This window comes from Oncorhynchus mykiss, chromosome 1, assembly GCF_057628025.1.
Source record: "Oncorhynchus mykiss isolate SJ-2025 chromosome 1, ASM5762802v1, whole genome shotgun sequence".
NCBI lineage: Eukaryota > Metazoa > Chordata > Actinopteri > Salmoniformes > Salmonidae > Oncorhynchus > Oncorhynchus mykiss.
The window spans coordinates 53,276,953-53,299,641 of record NC_143022.1 but is presented as its reverse complement, the minus strand read 5'-3'; the positions used below and the strand labels follow the sequence as shown (position 1 = coordinate 53,299,641).

At 40.9% G+C, this 22,689-nt stretch overlaps 1 protein-coding gene across 1 annotated transcript in view; it reads right to left on the bottom strand.

Annotated features, from left to right (window-relative positions):
* Window positions 1–22,689, bottom strand: part of shank2b (SH3 and multiple ankyrin repeat domains 2b) — a 136,089-nt gene that overhangs the window by 12,105 nt on the left and 101,295 nt on the right. Inside the window, exons 16-18 of the mRNA XM_090233556.1 lie at window positions 7,220–7,355; window positions 6,340–6,426; window positions 4,272–4,298 (exon numbers count right to left, since the gene is read on the bottom strand). Coding sequence (XP_090089682.1) covers window positions 4,272–4,298; window positions 6,340–6,426; window positions 7,220–7,355 — 250 coding nt within the window. The remainder of the gene's footprint in view (window positions 1–4,271; window positions 4,299–6,339; window positions 6,427–7,219; window positions 7,356–22,689) is intronic.

Here is a 22,689-nt window from a genome sequence, read left to right as displayed (position 1 = left end):
AACCAACATGCTAGCTTTTTTTTTTGTTTTGTAGTTTTGCGCTCCCATGCATGGGACGATTACTTAGAGTGACTGAGAAAACAATCCTCTTCTTTAGACTCTCATTATCGGAAGACTGATCATCTACAACAGGAATACAGTGGAAGAAAAGGCAGTTCAGATACGGACATGCATCCTTATTCTATAGCTAGTGATGAGTACATTCACACACACTTGTCCCTCAAGTCACTGCTGTCAAAACCTGTCAACGGAGGAGAGAGAAAGCTGTAGGCTACATACATCCCACTTTATTGTCTTCCTGAAACACATGATTCATTCATCTAACCAAGAGCAGACGTCCCCATGCTGTAGTGTTTTTGCAGTCATAGTATTTACTGTAGTGTTTTTGCAGACATAGTATTTACTGTAGTGTTTTTGCAGACATATTATTTACTGTAGTGTTTTTGCAGACATAGTATTTACTGTAGTGTTTTTGCAGACATAGTATTTACTGTAGTGTTTTTGCAGACATAGTATTTACTGTAGTGTTTTTGCGGACATAGTATTTACTGTAGTGTTTTTGCGGACATAGTATTTACTGTAGTGTTTTTGCAGACATAGTATTTACTGTAGTGTTTTTGCGGACATTACAGAAGTATTTACTATAGCGTTATTGTTTTATTCGCTTTGACATAGAAGTGGAGGTCTTTCTCCTTGAAGAAACCTAGTGGAGAAATACTGAAAGAGCAAATAATTTATCATAACCTCTAAGCAGGTAGGACTGGGGTCTGAACCAATAGTTCAGAGCTTCTGCTCTTTTCTATTATCCTGAAAGGGAACACACTAATATATATTTATATATATATATATATATATATTGTTGTTGCTATTTTACTAGGCAAGTAAATTAAGAACAAATTCTTATTTACAATGACAGCCTAGGAACAGTGGGTTAACTGCCTTGTTCAGGGGCAGAAAGACAGATTTTTTACCTTGTCAGCTCTGGGATTCCTTTTGGTTACTGGCCCAACACTAACCACTAGGCTACCTGCCGCCCATTATATGGTCTACACTTGGCATGTAGGTTTCTCACTTATGGGTGGAACAAATTGGGAAAAGGGGGAAGGGAATGGGCAGAGTATAGGCAATTAAATACTTTAGTATTTACTATAGTAAAAAAAGCTGTTCTGTTTTTGCGGACTGTAGTATTTTTGCGGACATTAGTGTAGTATTAACTACAGTCGTGTTTTTGCAGATAACATTGTAGCATTTACTATAGTATTTCACAGCATACTACACAATTCTATAGCAATAACTAAACATGATCAAAGGATTCTCAGTGTGTAGTATAGTATTCCATGGTACACTATAGTTTACTACATAATTCTATAGCAAGTACTGTAATATTCTGTAGTAAACTCTAGTTTTTTTAAATGTCAGTTTAGCTAGATTTTTGATATATGTTGCCTTTTTTGCATTGACAGATACTGTACAGTAGAATCAGTGTATCGTAAATAATAAGCATGTTTGTTATTCTCTTTAAGCCTCCCTTTACTTCCCCTACACTTTTAGAAAAAAAAAGGTGCTACTGGTTCTACCTGGAACCAAAAAGGGTTCTCCTTTCAGGACAGCCCAAAGACACCTTGGAACCCTTTGTTTCTAAAGGTGTACGTCTTAAGGATACATCTTGCTCTCCCTCTGCTACATAATAAGCTTGAACACATGCCCATGTGTGTGCTGTAGGATTAAGATGGAGAAGATTCCAAGGCTGACCCTCTCCTCTCCATGAACCCACCCACCTATCACCCACCCCCTCTTCCTAAAGCCATATCTGCCTCTCAATTCAATTCAATTCAAGGGGCTTTATTGGCATGGAAAACACATGTTAACATTGCCAAAGCAAGTGAAGTAGATCATATGCAAAAGTGAAATAAACAATTAAAATTAACAGTAAACATTACACTCACAGAAGTTCCAAAAGAACAGTAAACATTACACTCACAGAAGTTCCAAAAGAATGAAGACATTACAAATGTCATATTATAAATATATATAATGTCGTAACAATGTGCAAATGGTTAAAGTACAAAAGGGAAAATAAATAAACATAAATATGGGTTGTATTTACAATGGTGTTTGTTCTTCACTGGTTGCCCTTTTCTTGTGGCAACAGGTCACAAATATTGCTGCTGTGATGGCACACTGTGGTATTTCACCCAGTAGATATGGGAGTTTATCGAAATCGGTTTGTTTTTGAATTCTTTGTGGATCTGTGTAATCTGAGGGAAATATGTGTCTTTAATATGGTCATACATTTGGCAGGAGGTTAGGAAGTGCAGCTCAGTTTCCACCTCATTTTGTGGGCAGTGTGCACATAGCCCGTCTTCTCTTGAGAGCCAGGTTTGCCTACGGCAACCTTTCTCAATGACAAGGCTATCCTCACTGAGTCTGTACATAGTCAAAGCTTTCCTTAAATTTGGGTCAGTCACAGTTGTCAGGTATTCTGCCACTGTGTACTCTCTGTTTAGGCCCAAATAGCATTCTAGTTTGCTCTGTTTTGTTGTTAATTATTTCCAAGGTGTCAAGTAATTATCTTTTTGTTTTCTCATGATTTGTTTGGGTCTAATTGTGTTGCTGTCCTGGGGCTCTGTGGGGTCTGTTTGTGTTTGTGAACAGAGCCACAGGACCATCTTGCTTAGGGGGACTCTTCTCCAGGTTCATATCTCTGGATGTGATGACTTTGTTATGGACGGTTTGAGAATCGCTTCCTTTTAGATGGTTGTAGAATTTAACGTCTCTTTTCTGGATTTTGATAATTAGCGGATATCGGCCTAATTCTGCTTTGCTTGCATTATTTGGTGTTTTACGTTGTACACAGAATATATTTTTTTGCAGAATTCAGCATGCAGAGTCTCATTTTGGCATTTGTCCCATTTTGTTAATTCTTGGTTGGTGAGGGGACCCCAGACCTCACAACCATAAAGGGCAATTGGTTCTATAACTGATTCAAGTATTTTTAGCCAGCTCCTAATTGGTATGTCAAATTTTATGTTCCTTTTGATGGCATAGAATGCCCTTCTTGCCTTGTCTCTCAGATCGTTCACAGCTTTGTGGAAGTTACCTGTGGTGCTGATGTTTAGGCCAATCAGCAACCTCTCTCTCTCTCTCTCTCTCTCGCTCGCTCTGTCACATCCTCTGGCTACAGTAACGTTGCAGTATTTATGACAGTAAGGAACACTGGTGGATTGATGAAGCCACTCATTCTAGGACACCTCAGTGTCTGGTGTCACCACACATTCTAGAAGCATTCCTGCAAATCTCCAGTGTTGTGGTTTAAAGCAGTGAACACAGAACGAGGCCAACACAGCTGAAGAACGTGTCTAAGAGTAGGAAGCTGCAGGACTGTAGAGACAATTTTTTTGCAGGTACTATGCTGTGCTGCTACAGTTTATTGGACGACACACTACACTGTATGCAGCATTATTTCCATGGCAACACCTTGTTTCCGTATGAGTCAAAGCCTATCTGTAGTGGGCTCATTGTATAACAGTGTTGTGCCCTTAAAGTTAAGTCACAGTGTATTCTGAGAAGGTAGCTAGCTGCTCTTTGAAATGTGCAGCTGACTGTTGTGCATTACCTAGGCCCCTAGTTCTTATTCCATAAAGGTGTTTCAAATCCTTTTATCGTTACAGAGAACAGTGCAACTATTTCGGAAGGATAAGAATCTGTGGTGAGCTGAGCGCTGCATCCCAAATTGAACCCTATTCCCTTTGTAATGCACTACTTGTGACCAGATCCCACGTCAAAAGTAGTGCACTATAGAGGGAATAGGGTGCCATTTGGGATGCATGTGAGATCTCGGCTGTTGTTTTTTTCCTGATCTTGCATAACTGTGTTTAAAAGAGGGGCAGAGCAATGAATAATGCATGGCAATAGCATTGCACTCTCACACCGAACTGAAGTACGTATGATGTGAACGCTGTGAAAAGCTAAGGACATATCAAGTGTTGTGATGTGCTAACAAGTCTTTAAAAAGCTTCTAGTTCAGAAGGGCACTTTCTTATGTTCTTAATGTGCTTGCACGCCCGTTTACAACCCTGAGACGGCGAACATTAGTTGACCTTCATACCTGCCCTCTTACAGTTTAGTAGGCATGCAAGTAAAATGCACAAATTGCGTTGATAAAGAAATAAGGGATCTAAGAGAAAAAGTGAAAAGTGCGTCAAGCATTTTGTACTTTCTATGGGCGTACAGATAACATGTAATGTGTGAAGCATGCCGATCACACTTACCACCGGTCACTTTTTTCCTCAAAGTGGCTTAGAAAAAAAGAGAATATACAAACGTATGTAACAAATGGTGATCAAAAAGAAATCAACAAAAAGTATCTCTCAACAAGAACACAGGCAATTTATGCAAAAATAGTGGAATATTGTCATTTAAAGCAGCGTAATATAAAGACCACTACTCATCACTTCTTTGCCAAATGTAAGCCTAGGGGGTGGTCAAAAGTATATGGACACCTGCTCGTCGAACATCTCATTCCAAAATCAAAGGGCATTAATATAGAGTCGGCCCCCCCTTTGCTGCTATAATAGCCTCCGCTCTTCTGAGAAGGCTTTCCACTTGATGTTGGAACATTGCTGTGGGGACTTGCTTCCATTCAGCCACAATACCATTAGTGAGGTCGGGGACTGATATTGGCCGATTAGGCCTGGCTTGCAGTCGGCGTTCCAATTCATCCCAAAGGTGTTTGATGGGGTTGAGGTCAGGGCTCTGTGCAGGCCAGTGAAGTTCTTCCACATGATCTCGACAAACCATTTCTGTATGGACCTCGCTTTGTGCATGGGGACATTGTCATGCTGAAACATGGAAGGGCCTTCACCAAACTGTTGCCACAAAGTTGGAAGCACAGAATTGTCTAGAATGTCATTGTATTCCCTTCACTGGAACTAAAGGGCCTAGCCCGAACCATGAAAAACAGCCCCAGACCATTATTCCTCCTCTACCAAACTTTAAAGTTGGCACTACAGTATGCATTGGGGCAGGTAGCGTTCTCCTGGCATCTGCCAAACCCAGATTTGTCTGTCGGAATGCATCCTAGGTTGAAACATTCAGTACCCCTTGGCCATGGGAAACCCATTTCATGAAGCTCCCCGAACAGTTCTTGTGCTGACGCTCCAGAAACACAGTAGTGAATGTTTCAACAGATGAGAGGTGATTTTTACGCGCTACTTGCTTCTGCACTCGGCAGTCCCGTTCTGTGAGCTTGTGTGGCCACTTTGCGGCTGAGCCGTTGTTGCTCCTAGACGTTTCCACTTCACAATAACAGCCCTTATAGTTGACTAGGGCAGCTCTAGCATGGCAGAAATTTGACAAAGAGACTTGTTGGGACTGAGCTCTTCAGTAAGGCCATTCAACTGCCAATGTCTGTCTATGGAGATTGCATGGCGGTGTGTTCGATTTTATACCCCTGTCAGCCACAGGCGTGCATGACATAGCAGCAGTCACAATTTTTGAAGGGCTGTCCACATACTTTTGTATATATAGTGCATTTTCGTAAAGCAATTGTATACATGTTTAAAAGCTTCTAAACATGACACCTGACAAATAGACATAGAATGATCAACCCTTTCATGCCATTTCTACGACCGGCCCTTCAAAAAATACCTACTGCAGAACAGTTATAAGCGACAGATGAGTCAGCAATAAGGTGAAAGCTTTTTCAAATGGTGAAGTTAAATCAAAGCTATTTACATGCTTTATACGGTTCCGGGTTAAAACAATCAAACAATAAATGAAATGATTAAGTAAATGAATAATCCAAAGTTCATTAGGTTAGATGTATGATGACATAGAATGGAATTATGCAATTGTTATGATCATTCAAAGTAGTCAAAATGATCAGTCACGCTGTCTAATGAGCTCTTTATCACATTAGATGTTTCCGCACTGTCGTTAAAATGTTTCTCTTCAGCCCTCTTCAGATCAAATGGTACAGAGCAGAACACCTTAGTGCCTTTGCGCAAAGTGCATAATTGCCTATGCCCCCTCAAAGTCGAGTAAATATAGTACTATATTAAATGGAGGAAATTAACATTTAAAAATGAGAGAACAAAACTATTTTAAGACAGTTGCGAGCAGCTGTGACCAAACAGTAGCTACTGTATGCTGCGTACCTTTGTCCACTGTAGTCGTGTATTGACAAACAAATCAGGAGGACATAATTACTTTTTTTTTTTTTTTATATCTTCCAGAGAATAACATCACTAAACAAACACACAGAGAACAAACCAAGAGGATACAAAATGCATTTGACCTCTTGGAATTACAATCTCCCATGTACGGATGGTTTCTTACCAAGCTCCTCCAGCTCTGATGTCATGGATTTAGAGCGCATGGCCATGGACAGGGCAGTGGAGGGAGCCCTACGCGGAGGTGTGGGCACTGCAACAACACAGAAAAGCAGGGGTGTATTCAGGGTCGTGTTCTGAACGTTTCAGATAAAGATAGAATGAATAGAGCTGACACTATTCCCGATTCCATCTGACAAGAAAATCATTTCTGCTTTATGCCATAGGCCTATATTTATACGTGAGCGTTCTGTAACGTTACATCATCCTGAACAAGCCCCAGATGAGAGATCGACAGTATACAGCTGGGCGTGTTAAAAAGTTCCTTTCCAAAATGCTTGTATGCGCTTCAGCAACGCTGAGTTGTTAATGTGACAACTTCACAAGTCTCGTAGGGTGACGCCAAGCAGGCGACCAAGTTCAGCAATCATCTAACAAAGTACCTTACAAATGCCCTTCTAAAATATGCCCCTGACAGTTGATGTACATCAGCTTTGAAATATTTTTACCTGTGCTGCAGTACGGGCAATTTTTTTGAATGCCCCCAACTGTAAAACCACCATCTTAACTTCAAGGCTGAAAATCAGCACAGTCATCAGGAAAAACTGCAATGTGGTCAATGCTCTTCTAGCTCGTCAGCTTCTAGCTTCCCGATGCACTACAGTACGAGGACGAGCCAAGACGGTTTAGAACAGACCTGGGTTCAAAAACTATTTCAAATACTTTGAACGTTTGCTCTAGTCTGACCAGACTGCGGGGTTCGCAGTTTCGGGCCTATCTATTGGTCAAGCACATATGAAGTATTTGTAATAATTCAAATAGTATATATAGAGAGCTAGAGAGCTAGAGAGATAGAGAGATAGAGAGAGAGAGGATAAAAGGCTTACCTTTCTTCCTAGCCGTGTCATCAGGGTCCAGATTCCTGCTAACCGTCACCACTTTGATGATGAGCCGGTTTCCCCCGTGTCGGATCGTATTGACCACCTGTTTGTGGCCCACCTTCACCACATTTTCCTGGTTCACCTGCAACACAGAAGACAAGACACCTAGGGTACAGTCTACATCGCTACATCACGCAATGACTGGGCAGAAACATAGCATCACAACCCTAAAATGCAGGTGAAACAACACGTATTCCCACGGCTGTTACATCTCTTAACAACAACTCACTATCAAGCTGATCTTCGCAAAGTCAACATCCCTTCATCACTCAATGACTGGACAGAAATATAAAATCACAACCTGAACTAAAGCCTCTTAGCCATTATGGTGACGATTTAGGGGACCTTGAGTGGTTCTGGACCAGTTCCAACAGACATTTCTGTGTACAGCACTCTTTGAACGACACAATGTCCATTCCTGTGCACTCTGTGAAAGGTCTGGTTGTCCCGCTTCTGATGCCGTCTCCGACTCACCTATGAGATCCAGTATTTGAAACCTGACACCTAATTTGCACGGCGAGAGACACGTCACATTTCCTGGCCTATCTAGACAAAGGATATTTTTGCTCGGGTTGTGGAGCACGCGGCTCAGACTGCGATTACAAGTGAAACGGAAGAGTCTAGCGATTTGAGCAAAAAGCAGTCTCATTTCGCTGTGATGTTCTCAGATGGATTTAGCGCTTTCAGCATGAAAAAATATGAATTTCATTTAGTAGAATTTAAACAAGACTTTCTCTTGTTCACAGAAGGACCAAAACCACCGTGTGATTAGAGCAGAAGTTGTAATGAGTCTGCAGCCACTTGAATGGTGTCTCTGCATCCCTCAGAGGACGTTTTGGAGAAAACTCTCTGTAGTCAGTTACGTGACGTGGTGCCAATATTGTACTGTCATAAAAGCATGATCGTATTTATTAGAAGGTTGTAAGACAGGTGAAATACGATGGTAGATCATTTATCATTTCAATGTTACTATATCTAGAAGGCACTGCAGTCATTTCGTGCCCTATCACACCACTTTTGTTGAAGAGGAAAAACATAATATGTTGTACTACGTATTTGAGCTTGTGTCCTCAAAAGTGAGTACACCTAAGCAATGTATAACTATTTATTTGTCATCAGAAAGGCAAGTTCCAGAACTTTCTAAAAGTATGCAGCATTACTGGATATTGTTTATGGGCAAGTCATGAAAAAATAATTACCTTGGGGCATGTCCATTTAGGTGGAGATCTACATTTTCCCTTAATGTTCATTAAAGTATGCTATAACAACTCCTTAACCACACGGATACAACTCTCCAACAAGTTGATCTGAACTTGGCAAAGTCATGAAGTCAGCATCTCGTCGTGACTCAATGACTGGCCTGATATACTGTATAAAACCACAACCCTTAAAATAGAAATGCAACAACCCAGAAAAACATGGCAAAGTACTGAGGTCTGACTGACATTAAAGGTGATTAGATAACTTCAGCTCTATTAGCCGTGACATTTCTTGTTGTATGGTGTAGGCTAGGTTTCTCAGCATTTCCTGCTCAGAGGTATCTTGTGGTGATTCAGCCAGGTTTTATGTACTGTTCTCAGAACAGTATTTCCTACTTGGAGGTCTCTGGTGGTGTTTCAACCATCCTGTATTACACTGTGCTGCTTTGTCTAATTAACGGTTTATGGACTGTTCTCAGGCCTGTATTTCCTGCTCAGAGGTGGTCACTTAGGTGTTCAACCAGTCTGTACTACCCTGTGCTGCTGTCTAATATATCATCATTTCAAGCCACTCAATCAGGTCCATTACTCTTCCTATAACACCATGTTAAATCTGCAGTCGGTATTGACAGGCTGCTCTGCTCACTGCACAGGCCTGGTCAGTAATGGAGGAGGGGGTCCTTCTATTGATTCCACTTTGTCATCTGGCAAAGGCAAAGACACACCATGTGCGCGTGTGCGTTTGTGTGGGATTTGGTTTATTCAGATCCCCATTAGCTGTTGCCGAAGCAGCAGCTATTCTTCCTGTGGTCTACACAAAAACACAAAAGATGACAAGTAACAAAACACTGATAGACCGACAGACAAGAACATTCACAGAAATAAAAAATACAACAATATACAAACAATACAACTAAAGAATAATGTGTGTAGATTGTGTGTGTTAGAGTGTCAGTGTGTGTGTGTGTGTGTGTGTCATTTCCCAATCCCTATAGTGCCATAGGATGTTTTTTTTTTTTTTTAAATGGAGTACATTTTGCTGTTTGCTTATGGCTCTGTATAATACTGTGCATTGCCGAGAATTCGTTTTGGACATGGGGACTGTGAAGAGACCCCTGGTGGCATGTCTTGTGGGGTATGTATGAATGTCTGAAGAGACCCCTGGTGGCATGCCTTGTGGGGTGTGTATGTTTGTCTGAGTTGAATGTTATTTGATTATCTAGACGATCTGGAATTATAATCACAGTAATATTTATCATAAAAACTAGAAGAGAAGCAGTCAATCTCTAGTCAACCCTCAACCAGGAAAGACTGGCATGCATGTTGTTGATGTTAGTTCTGTATGTGCAGTTCAGGGCACGGCTTGTTGCTCTGTCTTGAGTCAGCTGCAGCTTTGCTGCACTTGACCATATTACCAGACAGCAATCAAGATGGAACAAGACCAAAGCCTGAACAATTAGTACAGTTGATTTTTGTGTCAAAAATGCAGACCAACTTTTTATAACATCTCTACAAGAACTTTGTCAATATGACTTGACCATGATAATTGACCATCCAATTTTATACTTAGGAGTTTAGCTTCCTCAACTTGCTCAATGGTCACACCTCGGGCTGTGATGGTCATGGCATTTTGTCACCCGGTGATAGTCATGTAAATAGCTGCCAGTCTCACGGTAATTGACCATTCACTAACATAAACACGTTTAGCATTTCCTGGCTTCCAGCCCATTTCAGAAGAACAGAACAGAATAGTATATTCTGAGTTGTCCTTATGTTAGTTTGTGATCTGGCTATGCCAACAATATTTGCTTATTATTCATTGGCATTATTTTATATGATTTTATAGTAAGAAAAATACAATTGAACATAGCTGAATAAAATAGAAAGGACATTTTCCCCCAAACGATTTCCGAGGTGAGCACATGCGGCTTTTCTATGTTGAGCAGATAAAAAAAGAAACATGTCCTCGTATATGCTTAATGTAGAGTTATTTATGCAACTTTAGTGATACAAACGTTAGGCTGTGTTTATATTGTTAATACATTCGAAGGCTGCCATGATGCGACTCTAATGATGATTTGAAAAAAGTCGCATGAGAGGCCTGTGCTCTTCTCTGTTTCTTGCGAAGGCTGCACACACTTCATCAGTCTCTCATTCACAATTTGACAAGCACTTTGTAATATTCTCAGCCTTCAGACTAATCTCAATTGAATCTGTTTTTCTTTATACCTATAACCTACTAATAGCCTATATGTGTGGAATTATTTTTAATTTTCGAACGGCGCACAAAAACAAAACATGTCATCTATCTATTTAACCTAATTAGATTACTCCTTTCTATACAGAAATACATTGAATTATTCAAAATAGACTACTAGAGCTTGGTTTGGCTAGAGCATGAGTTGTGGATTGTTTTAAATCTGCCTTTCCTTCTACAGTGAGAAGGAAAGGCAGCGCACGCAAAGTAAAGTGATCAACCCAGGCATCTCGCAATATATTTCTAAATATAATCACGGGAAAACAGTTTGGAAAGAATATGGTTATTGCTGTAAAGGGAAGACAATGAAAACACAAATCTGTCTTTTAGTATTCAAAATGTGCTAAATGAATTGTTTGAACAACAATAGAGCCTATCTTATTGGCACCAGCAGAGAGCATCAGCAATATCCCTGGTGATTCCCCGTGCGCATATTCACTATTTATCATTGTTGAGTCAGTGCTACTTCAAAGTTTGTTTTTGGACAATACATGTCCTCCAGTTAAGATGGACGTCATATTATATTTGTGTCTCCCCTTCAAGTCACTTTAATTGGTTTGTCAGTGTCAGCGAAGTAGGCTACCCTTTCATTTGTAGTATTAAAAAAGATTAATCTAATGTCTCCAGTCATCGAAAGTGTCGTAGAATTGTATGAAATGTGTTCATAAAAGGCCACATTTTTCCCCATGCAAAGAATGAAGAAATAGATCTTATATAGTCTATAACCTAGGCCTACTCTAAACTATATGTGCTCAGCCAAGCATGGAGCGATATAGTTTGCAAACAGTGATTGAGTTATATTATTAGCCTAAATTATGACTATCCAATCTACTCAATCACAATAGGGATAGCAGGCTATCTTACATAAGTCTGCAAATGCGATGATGCACGTAATGCTTTATTATAAAGGGGCATTTCTATGGTGAAAATGTTCTTCCCCAAACTTGAAACTCACAGGCCTATGTAGGCCTATGCCAGGTAGGCTACACCGGTTGTAAAGCGGATTCATGTGCTTGATTTGAAGAATTGAGCAATAAATATAGCAGAACGAGAAAGCTGGGATCCGCTTTTAAATAGTGGCTAGTCAAAACTCTGTTTTCACACGCGATTGTGCAATTGGGCTTATAAGAACACGTTTCACTGGGTTCTGTAGTATGTGCTCTCTAACTGTGTTCCATGGGTCCTAGGTCTATAGGCCTATGGGTGATCAAAACATATAGGCCTATGGGCGCTCAAAACATATAGGCCTATGGGCGCTCAAAACATATAGGCCTATGGGCGCTCAAAACATATAGGCCTATGGGCGCTCAAAACATATAGGCCTATGGGCGATCAAAACATAGGTCTATGGGCGATCAAAACATATAGGCCTATGGGCGATCAAAACATATAGGCCTATGGGCGATCAAAACATATAGGCCTATGGGCTAGGCTACATGCTTCATGCGACACGGATTTGAAAAAGTAGCACAAAAAAAGGTATGCAACATTTATTTCCTTAGACTGCACACGCTGGGCATCATTCACAAGCGATGATACATCATTCACAAGTGATAACATTGTCCCCTATCAGACTATTGATATTGTCTTTACATATCCTAAATGATATAGGTGTGGAATTAGTTTTGATTTAGAATGGACCACTATCATGCGTCTGTTGGAACTGGAGTAAAGAAATTGAAAAAGCTATATTTTGGTTCTCTCTATAGCAACTGCCTCCGGGAACAATAAAAAAAACAATATTTACATCTTACAGTTAAATGAGAAAACGAGGAAAAGGAAGGAAACAACCATATGTACATAACTGCCACGCGGCACAGTATTTGGAGTTTCAGTACAGAAAAAGATCATAGCGAATGGAGGCCGCTTTTCCAGCGGTTCATTTCCATGCCAGCCAGGTAGGCAACTCCTGTTGTAAAGTAGAGCAATGTGCTTCATATTAGGAAAGATGAGAAATAAATATAGTAGGTCTAGCCTCTAGAAAGCTGATGGGATCCTCTTTTTAATAAAGGCCATCAACAACAAAACAATTCTCCCGCAATTACATAGCCTATAGAAATGTTGTGCAACATGAGCTCATGGGCTCTCATGAAGTGTCTGATTTCATTTTTGATTGCATTTGCATTGATGCCAAATGATTAGAGAGGGATTAGAGGGACATGTCATTAGCGACAGGCAGTTAGCAAGTTTGGTAGGCTACTAATGACCGTTAGCAGCATCAGAAGCACAGTTTTGGAGAAGCCGAGTTACCGTGACTACACGTTCACGTGGAATTTGACTGTGTTCATGACTCGTGACAGCTGGTGTGGCAGTAATATGGTCACCATAACAGCCCTAGTCACACCCTTAATACACAGTTGAGGTTTAGGCCTTAGAAAATGTTCTGAATCAAATACAATGCTTTTAGTTTTAGATGCCTTTAAAGCTGCAATATGTAACTTTTTGGGCGACCCGACCAAATTCATATACACCGAACAAAAACATAAACGCAACATGTAAAATGTTGATCCCATGTTTCATGAGCTGAAATAAAAGATCCCAGAAATGTTCAATATGCACACAACGCTACTTTCTCTAAAATTTTGTGCACAAATTAGTTTACATCCCTGTTAGTGAGCATTTCTCCTTTGCCAAGATAATTCATCCTCCTGACGTGTGGCATATCAATAAGCTGATTAAACAGCATGATCATTACACAGGTGCATCTTGTGCTGAGGACAATAAAAGGCCACTAAAATGTGCAATTTTATCACAACACAATGCCACCGAAACAGGAACATTTATGTCTGTAATAAAGCCCTTTTGTGGAGAAAAACTATTTCTTATTGGCTGGGCCTGGCTCCCTAGTGGGTTGGCCTATGCCCTCCCAGGCCCACCATGGCTCCAGCTCCACCCAGTCATGTGAAATCCATTGAATAGGGCCTAATTTATGTATTTCAATTGACTGATTTCCTTATATGAACTGTAACTCAGTAAAATCTTTGAAATTGTTGCATATTGCGTTTCGATTTTTGCTCAGTATAGAAATATGAATTACAGATCTGCATTGAAGGCAAGTCTAGGAATTGCTAGACTGGTCCTATGTGCGCTATTTCTATATTCCAATTCTTAAGTTTTTGCTTCTTTTAACTTCAGTTTTGTACACCAGCTACAAACAGCTAAAAATACAATATTTTTGGTTACTTAAAATATATTTCACAGCGGTTTAGATGGTACAATGATTCTCTATACAATACATGCTTATTTTGTCACATACACTGAAACTATTATAATTTTAGCAACCAGGTAAAATGGTCCTTTACTATTTTTAGGCAGTGAAATGACTTTAGTTTCTGTCCACGCCTGTGGACACACGCTCCTTTAGGCTTTAGGTAAAGATATAGCACATAGAGTTGCTAATACAGTCTGCTACCATTCTTAATAGTTTCCCATTATGGTTGTCTATACCTGGTGGGTATCACTATAGATGGATAAGAATCACTTGAGTGGGTTGAGTCACTGATGTGATCTTCCTGTCTGGGTTGGCACCCCCCCTTGGGTTGTGCCGTGGCGGAGATCTTTGTGGGCTATACTTGGCTTTGTCTCAGGATGGTAAGTTGGTGGTTGAAGATATCCCTCTAGTGGTGTGGGGGCTGTGCTTTGGCAAAGTTGGTGGGGTTATATATATATATATATATATATAAATAAATGACCCATCAACTTCACTGAACGATGGAAATGAATTGTGCTTTCTGCCCATGATATAATTTAAGGTACTCCAAAGTATGTTTCCATTGTGTTTTATGTCATTCATGTTGGTTTGGTAATATCATTTACTCTTCCTTTTGTTAAGTTTAGTCCCAAAATGTCTCAATTTACAGAATGTAAATGCATTTGCTATTTGCCTCATGCATGCTTTGTTGACTACAAACTTTCTTTACCCAACCGTGGGACAGACTATGTTTGTTCCCACACTCGGGGCTCGGACTCTCTATTGGTTACACTGGCGTTTGGCCTCCCATCCTATTCTAAACACCTCTCGCCGGCTTTGTAGTCATGTTACCTGATGAAATTGCTGTACAATATGATCTTGTTGTCATCTGATCACAATATGATTTGCTGGTTTTAAGTATTCAACTTTCAAATAGCTCTTTGTTGACTGTTGCTGGGTGCTATCAGTACACCGGCCTGTACCCTACCTGCCCTAAGCTCTCTCCTGGCCCCCTAAGCCAAGTCTGAATTTCTCCTGCTAGGTGACCTAAACTGGGACATGCTTAAACCACCTGACCAAGTTTTAAAGAAATGGACTCCCTAAATATTTCTCCGATTATTACCAATCCCACAAGGTATGACTCCAAACACCCAGAAAAGGCTACTCTTGATGTTATCCTCACAAATAATCCTGATCGGTATCAGTCTGGTGTTTTCTGTAATGACCTTAGTGATCACTGTTTTACAGCCTGTGTTCGTAATGGCTGCTCAGTGAAAATGACCTGTCCTGGTTAGACAGACACTTGCTAAAAAAACTCAATGAGCAAGCCTTCATTCATGAACTGGCCTCTGTAAAATGGTATAGAATCAGCTGGATCCCCTCTGTCAAAGACGCTTGGGCCTTCTTTTTGGATATTTTCAGTGGTATTGTTAACAAACACGCCACCATAAAGAAAATGAGAATTAAAAACAGGTTCAGCCCCTGGTTCGACCGTGATCTTGCAGAGTTACTCCACCTCAAGAACTGCATTTGGTGAAAGGCTCAGCACACGCATACTCGGCTAGGCTGACTGGCTCTCGTTCAGGCAAATGAGAAATAAGTGCACTTAGGCTATCTGGAAGGCCAAAGTTAGTTACTTTAAGGAGCAGTTCTCGCTCTGTGGGTCTAACCCCAAGAAGTTCTGGGAAACGGTTAAAGACCTGGAGAATAAACCCTCCTCCTCACAGCTGCCCATGTCCCTTGATGTTGATGATGTGGTTGTTACTGACAAGAAGCACATGGCTGAGCTCTTTAATCACCACTTCATTAAGTCAGTATTCCTATTTGACTCAGCCATGGGGAAAAATAGGAATTTTGCCCGTCCAAAATTTCCTCATCTCCCACCCATTCGACTGCGACTATCCCCGATGCTTCTCCCTCTTTTTCCCCTGCCCCGCTACAAAGTTTCTCCCTGCAGGCAGTCAATGAGTCCGAGATGCTTGAGGAGCTCCTGAAACTTGACCCCCAAAAAACATATGGGTCAGATGGTTTAGACTCTTTCTTTTTTAAGGTTGCTGCCGCTATCATCGCCAAGCCTATCTCCAACCTTTTTAACCTGTCTCTCCTTTCTTGGGAGGTTCCCATTGCTTGTAAGGCAGCCACGGTTCGTCCTTTATTTCAAGCTGATCCTAACTGTTATAGGCCTATTTCTATTCTGCCCTATAAGTGTTGGAAAAACTTATCAACTGACTGGCGTTCTTGATGTCTATAGTATTCTCTCCAGTATGCAATCTGGTTTCTGCTCAGGTTATGGATGTGTCACTGCAACCTTAAAGGTCCTCAATGATGTCACCATTGCCCTTCATTCTAAGCAATATTGTGCTGCTATTTTTATTTACTTGGCCAAAGCGTTTGATACGGTAGACCATTCCATTTTTGTGAGCCGGCTAAGGAGTATTGATGTCTCTGAGGGGTCTTTGGCCTAGTTTGCTAACTACCTCTCTCAAAGAGTGCAGTGTATAAAGTCAGAAAATCTGCTGTCTCAGCCACTGCCTGTCACCAAGGGAGTACCCCAAAGCTCAATCCTAGGCCCCACGCTCTTCTCAATTTACATCAACAACACAGCTCAGGCAGTAGGAAACTCTCTCCATTTATATGCAGATTATACAGTCTTATACTCAGCTGGGCCCTCCCCGGATTTTGTGTTAAATGCCCTACAACTGAGCTTTCTTACTGTCCAACAATCTTTCTCTATCCTTAACCTTGTTCTGAACACATCCAAAACAAAGGTCATGTGGTTTGGTAAGAAGAATGCCCCTCTCCTCACAGGTGTGCATACTACCCTTGAGGGCTTAGAGCTTGAGGTAGTCACCTCATACAAGTGCTTGGGAGTATGGCTAGACAGTACACTTTCCTTCTCTCAGCACATATCAAAGCTGCAGTCTAAAGTTATACCTAGACTTGGTTTCCTCTATCTTAAATCGCTCCTCTTTCACCCAACCTGCCAAACTAACCCTGATTCAGATGACCATCCTACCCATGCTAGATTACGGAGACATAATTTATAGATCAGCAGGTAAGGGTGCTCTCCAGCGGCTAGATGTTCTTTACCATTTGGCCATCAGATTTGCCACCAATGCTCCTTATAGGACACATCACTGCACTCCTCTGTAAACTGGTTATCTCTGTATACCAGTCTTATTTATAAAACCCTCTTAGACCTCACTCCCCCCAATCTGAGATATCTACTGCAGCCCTCATCCTCCACATACAACACTGCCTGTCACATTCTGTTAAAGGTCCCGAAAGCACACACATCCCTGGGTCACTCCTCTTTTCAGTTCGCTGCAGCTAGCGACTGGAACGAGCTGCAACAAACACACAAACTGGACAGTTTTATCTCAATCTCTTCATTCAAAGACTCAATCATGGACACTCTTACTGAAAGTTGTGGCTGCTTTGCGTGATCTATTGTTGTCATTACCTTCTTGCCCTTTATGCTGTTGCCTGTGCCCAATAATGTTTGTACCATGTTTTGTGCTGCTACCATGTTGTTTTGCTACCATGTTGCTGACATGTTGTGTTGCTACCATGTTGCTGTCATGCTGTGTTGCTACCATGCTGTGTTGTCATGTGTTGCTGCCTTGCTATCTTTTTGTCTTTAGTCTCTCTTTATGTAGTGTTGTCTCTCTTGTCGTGATGTGTGTTTTGTCCTATATTTATATGTAATATATTGAAAAAAATTATTATAACAATCCCAGCCCCCGTCCCCGCAGGTCTTTTGCCATTTGGTAGGCCGTCATTGAAAATAAGAATTTGTTCTTAACTGACTTGCCTAGTTAAATAAAGGTAAAACAATAAATACAATTAAAGTCACCTAAACTGCTGAGCTACTGTACCTGTACTGTTTCCCACCACTTTTGAATAATTTCTTTGAACCATACCATTTTCTCAACTCCTCATCAAATCAGGGGGCTCTTAACAGGTGCATGCTTGTCAACAATTGGCATGTAATACAAACACTTCCAGTGCTGCATCTGGATTCACTTCCTCTACACATCAGACCAACATACATGTTTCACATCTTAAACAAAAAATGTTCAATTGTATAATCTCTTATAAATGACTTTAGGCCCAACCTTTGACACTGGCTTTCCTGGTTACTGCCACAACGTTATGGTCACTACAGCCAATGGGAACTGATATTACTTTGGAGCAATGCTCTGCAGCATTAGTGAAGATATGATCAATACAAGTGGATGTCACAGATCCAATCATAGAATTGGGACTTAGAATACTAGAATGGGAAATAAACCTTCTTATGATGGTCCAAAGGTCAGCTATGTTGGTCAGGGAGTTGGTCAACCATAGTATGCAAGTGCTGTCATAAGATATAGTTTAAAACAATGAATGTGAAGAATTTATCTGCACTGTATTTGTCTTAGCTAGCTAGTCAGCCAGTTTTGGAAAAATTATTCCATAAAATGTCCTAATTAACTGCCAATATGACAACATTCCATTCAAACAATGTTGTCAATCCACAGCCATACACTGGCTCAAATCAGTTGATGATATGACTTAGACAAGTTGTAAATGCAACAAGTACTGATATTGTATCATATAATAGCGCTCCCAGTTTTCCAAGAAAACAAAATCTGGAGACATATGATGACATATATTTTAGAGGCTATTTATACTGGAAATTGGTATACAACCCATGCAGACTGTATTTATAATTATATGACAATATTCTAGGTTGACTATAATTCCATTAAAACATTTCTGATACATCACAAGCCTTACTATTATTTTCCTGCATATGCAAAATCTGGATAATGCCTCTACTGCCATTAATTCAAATTAGACTGTTTAGGATTTCTCCCTGACCAAGATGGCTGTAATTTTTTGCACTATTATGGAACTGAGGGTTCGTACATAGCCTCTATAGTAATTTAATATGATCTCTATGGATCCAATACATTTGGAATGCACTCTAGTTGATTGAGCAATAACCTGAGGCATTGCAGGCATTAGTTACAATTAGACGCGTCCTCTTGGTAGATAGCTAGTTGCTAACCAGTCAATGTTCAGGTTACCCAGAAAATAGACATCTCTGTTGACATCACACGCATTATAAAGCATTGCACACATAGTCCAAATACTGACTGTTAGCACTTGGTAGCGTATAGCAGCACCCCAAAGGCTTTAGATGAGGCAGGTGCAACCACAGCACTTCAACAACATTTGACGTGAGACCCTCTCTAAGCTGTACAGCAGGGGTGTCAAAGTCAAATGGACGGAGGGCCAAATAAAAAAATCAGCTACAAGACGAGGGCCGGACTGTTCGAATGTTCATTGAAAAATTTTTAAATGACGCATATAGTCTAGTGAACCTAATTGAACCTACTGAAAACCTAACAAATATATTACAATATGATCAGATAAATAAAGCAATATTTTCTTATGGCTCTGTCAGTAATCTTTAATTTTCAACAGACACAAAAGACAAATTTCCTTTATATAAATATCCCCATAACATGAACATTAAATGAAAGAAACCGGTATTCAAGGCACCATCAGTAGACTATATTTTCTATTTTAGCAAAAGTGGGCTAAATTTACTTCAAAGAAAAAACAATAATAGCAATTTTCTATCATCCACTCAACTGAAATATTTTTAAAATATAATTGGATTGAAATACAAAAAAATAAAGTGCAAAAATCTATTAATCAAAAACAACACTTTGTTTAAGGAGAAGTAACATGCAGTGAAAACAAATATTAAATTTTAACTTTTAAACTTGAACTGAGTAAAAACTCTAAATATGTGATTGCACAGTAATGTTCACTTGTTTGAGGTTGAGGGTGATACTTGGTGGTGTCCCATCTTTTCCACAAGTTCATCAATGTTCGGGGTAAGGCTCTGAGCTGAAGAAATCCTCAGAATTGAGTGGAGGTGTTCAGCAGTAAGTCGACTTCTGTGTGATGTTTTGTTCAGGTTCATCAAAGAAAACAGTTGTTCACACAGGTATGTGCTGCCAAACATAGACAACGTTTGAGCAGCCTGGATGCGCAGCTGGGGCATTGTGCCGGGGAGGAAACGGGCAAACTCCGCAGCACCCACTGCCGCATATTTTTCCCTCAGTGCATCATTGCATTGGAGGTCAATCAACTCCATTTGGAGGTTTGGTGGTGAGCTTTCCACGTCAACAGCAAATGGGTTACCGAGCAGTTCCAACCTGCTTTTTTGTGCTTCAAAGTCAGCAAATCGGCGTCGAAAGTCAGTGGTAAGCATACCTATTTTATCAGCCAACTGTGTGCTCGGGAACGCACTGGTAGAGAGCTTCTCTTTCATGGTCTGGCAGCTGGGAAAGTGGCTCAAATTTTCTTTCCGCATCTGCGTCTCCCACAGAGTCAGTTTGGTTTTAAATGCCTTCACTGTACTGTACATATCAGAGATGACACGATCCCGACCCTGCAGCTGCAAGTTTATTGCATTCAGATGACTCGTAATGTCACACAGAAAAGCCATTTCACACAGAAACATTTCGTCTCGGAGTTGTGTTGTGTCTTTCCCTTTGCTGTCCAAGAATAGACAAATCTCCTCACGAAGCTCGAAACATCTTTGAAGCACCTTTCCCTGGCTTAGCCATCGCACCTCTGTGTGATAAGGCAAATCACCATGCTCCGTTTCTAACTCCGTCAGAAATGCCTTGAACTGGCGGTGATTCAAACCTTTGGCTCTGATAAAGTTAACTGTGCGCGTGATGATGCTCATTACATGCTCCATTTTCAAGGCTTTACCGCACAACGCTTCCTGGTGTATGATACAATGATAAGCTGTCAGCTCACCTGTCGCGTTTTCCTCTTGCATCTTTTCCCGTATCTTCGCCACCAGTCCGCTCCTGTGTCCACACATCGCAGGTGCTCCGTCGGTTGTCAAACCCACGAGTTTTTCCCAAGGCAGCTCCATCTCATTTACACATCTTGACACCTCTTCATACAAATCATGCCCCGTAGTTGTGCCATGCATAGGACGTAAAGCCAAAAACTCCTCTGTCACGCTTAGGCTGGAGTCCACTCCGCGGATGAAAATTGACAACTGGGCAATGTCAGAAATGTCGGTGCTCTCATCCACAGCCAAGGAATATGCAATAAAATCTTTTCCCTTTTTCACAAGCTGCTCTTTTAGATTGATGGACAACTGGTCTACTCTCTCGGCAATGGTGTTTCTGCTCAGACTCACATTTAAAAAGAGTTGCCTTTTTTCTGGGCAAACTTCGTCACAAACTTTAATCATGCAGTTTTTGATGAAATCCCCCTCCGTAAATGGCCGGGCTGATTTAGCGATCTCTTCTGCCAAAATAAAACTGGCCTTGACAGCAGCCTGGCCTTGTGATTTGGCTTTTTTGAACAGAGCCTGTCGAGATTTGAGGCCTCGTTTTAATTCCTCTGCCTTTTGTAGCCTTTGTTCCATGTCCATATTCTTGTTTTTGTCCGCGTGTTTCGTTTCATAATGTCGTCTCAGATTATACTCTTTCAGTACCGCCACACTTTCTCCACACAGAAGACACACAGGTTTTCCAGCTACCTTCGTGAACATATACTCCGACTCCCACCTTGTTTGAAACCCCCGGTTCTCAGTATCCACCTTCCGTTTTGCCATTTTTGATGGGTATCTGAAAGTTAATTTTACTGTGATGCTGACGACTGCTGTGCCAATAAATATTGAAATGAAGCAGCCTACTGCTCGGTGCGTCACCTTTGCATTGTGGGAAATGTAGTATTGGTGCGTGTAAAAGATCTGCGGGCTGCCGGCTTGCTGCGGGCCGGTTCTAATAATAAATCAAGATCATCCCAGGGGCCGTAAAAAACCTTCTTGCGGGCCGGATGTGGCCCGCGGGCCTTGACTCTGACATATGTGCTGTACAGGAACGTGGCTCTGAACACATACAGAAAAGCCTCCCCCATTTCTGTCTCTTCTGTAGATGTTATATCCTTGTATTGCTACTGCTGTATCAAAGGTATTATCTAAGTAGAGTTTCAGAGATGGACAGTATATGAATGTTATCTGATGTTAGCCAAGTTATTGATTTCGTGAACCTTATTTCTAAGGCTACCTATATTCATTTGGGCCACTCTTAGCCCTTTCCTGGGTAGCTTATGGGAGATAGACATGCTATTTGTGTATGTGTGTCTGTGTTTGGCTGCGAGGAATTAATCTAGTCAGCGGTATTGTGAATTTAAACTGGCCAATGCTTCTTCTCTTTATGTCACTGGTGATAAACAGATCATTACTGTTAAGTACATAAATCATGAGGGGATTGTGCTGCTGGAACTATGCAGCAATAAACGCTAAGGCTTGCCAAAGAGACTGTTCGTCCTATTGACACAGCATCTTTTAGCCTTCTGTTTAAACTGGTCAAAACCATGGTTGTGTCAAAATGGCACCCTATTCCCTATATGTAGTGCATTACTTTTGACCAGGGCCCATAAAATATGGTTAAACTTGGATAGATTCCTAAGCACCAACCAAAGAAGCCAAACACCAAGCTCTGACAATAACATTCAAAAGCCTTCTGCACACAGCAAACTATCCCTCAGCTTCCAGCTAGGCTAATCACACACTCAGAATGCATCGTGCTGTAGCGAACCTGCATCATAAGCATGTACACCGAGTGTACAAAACATTAGGAACCTAATACTGCACCCCTTTTTGCCCTCAGAACAGCCTCAATTCATCAGGGCGTGGACTCTACAATGTGTCGAAAGCGTTCAACAGGGATGCTGG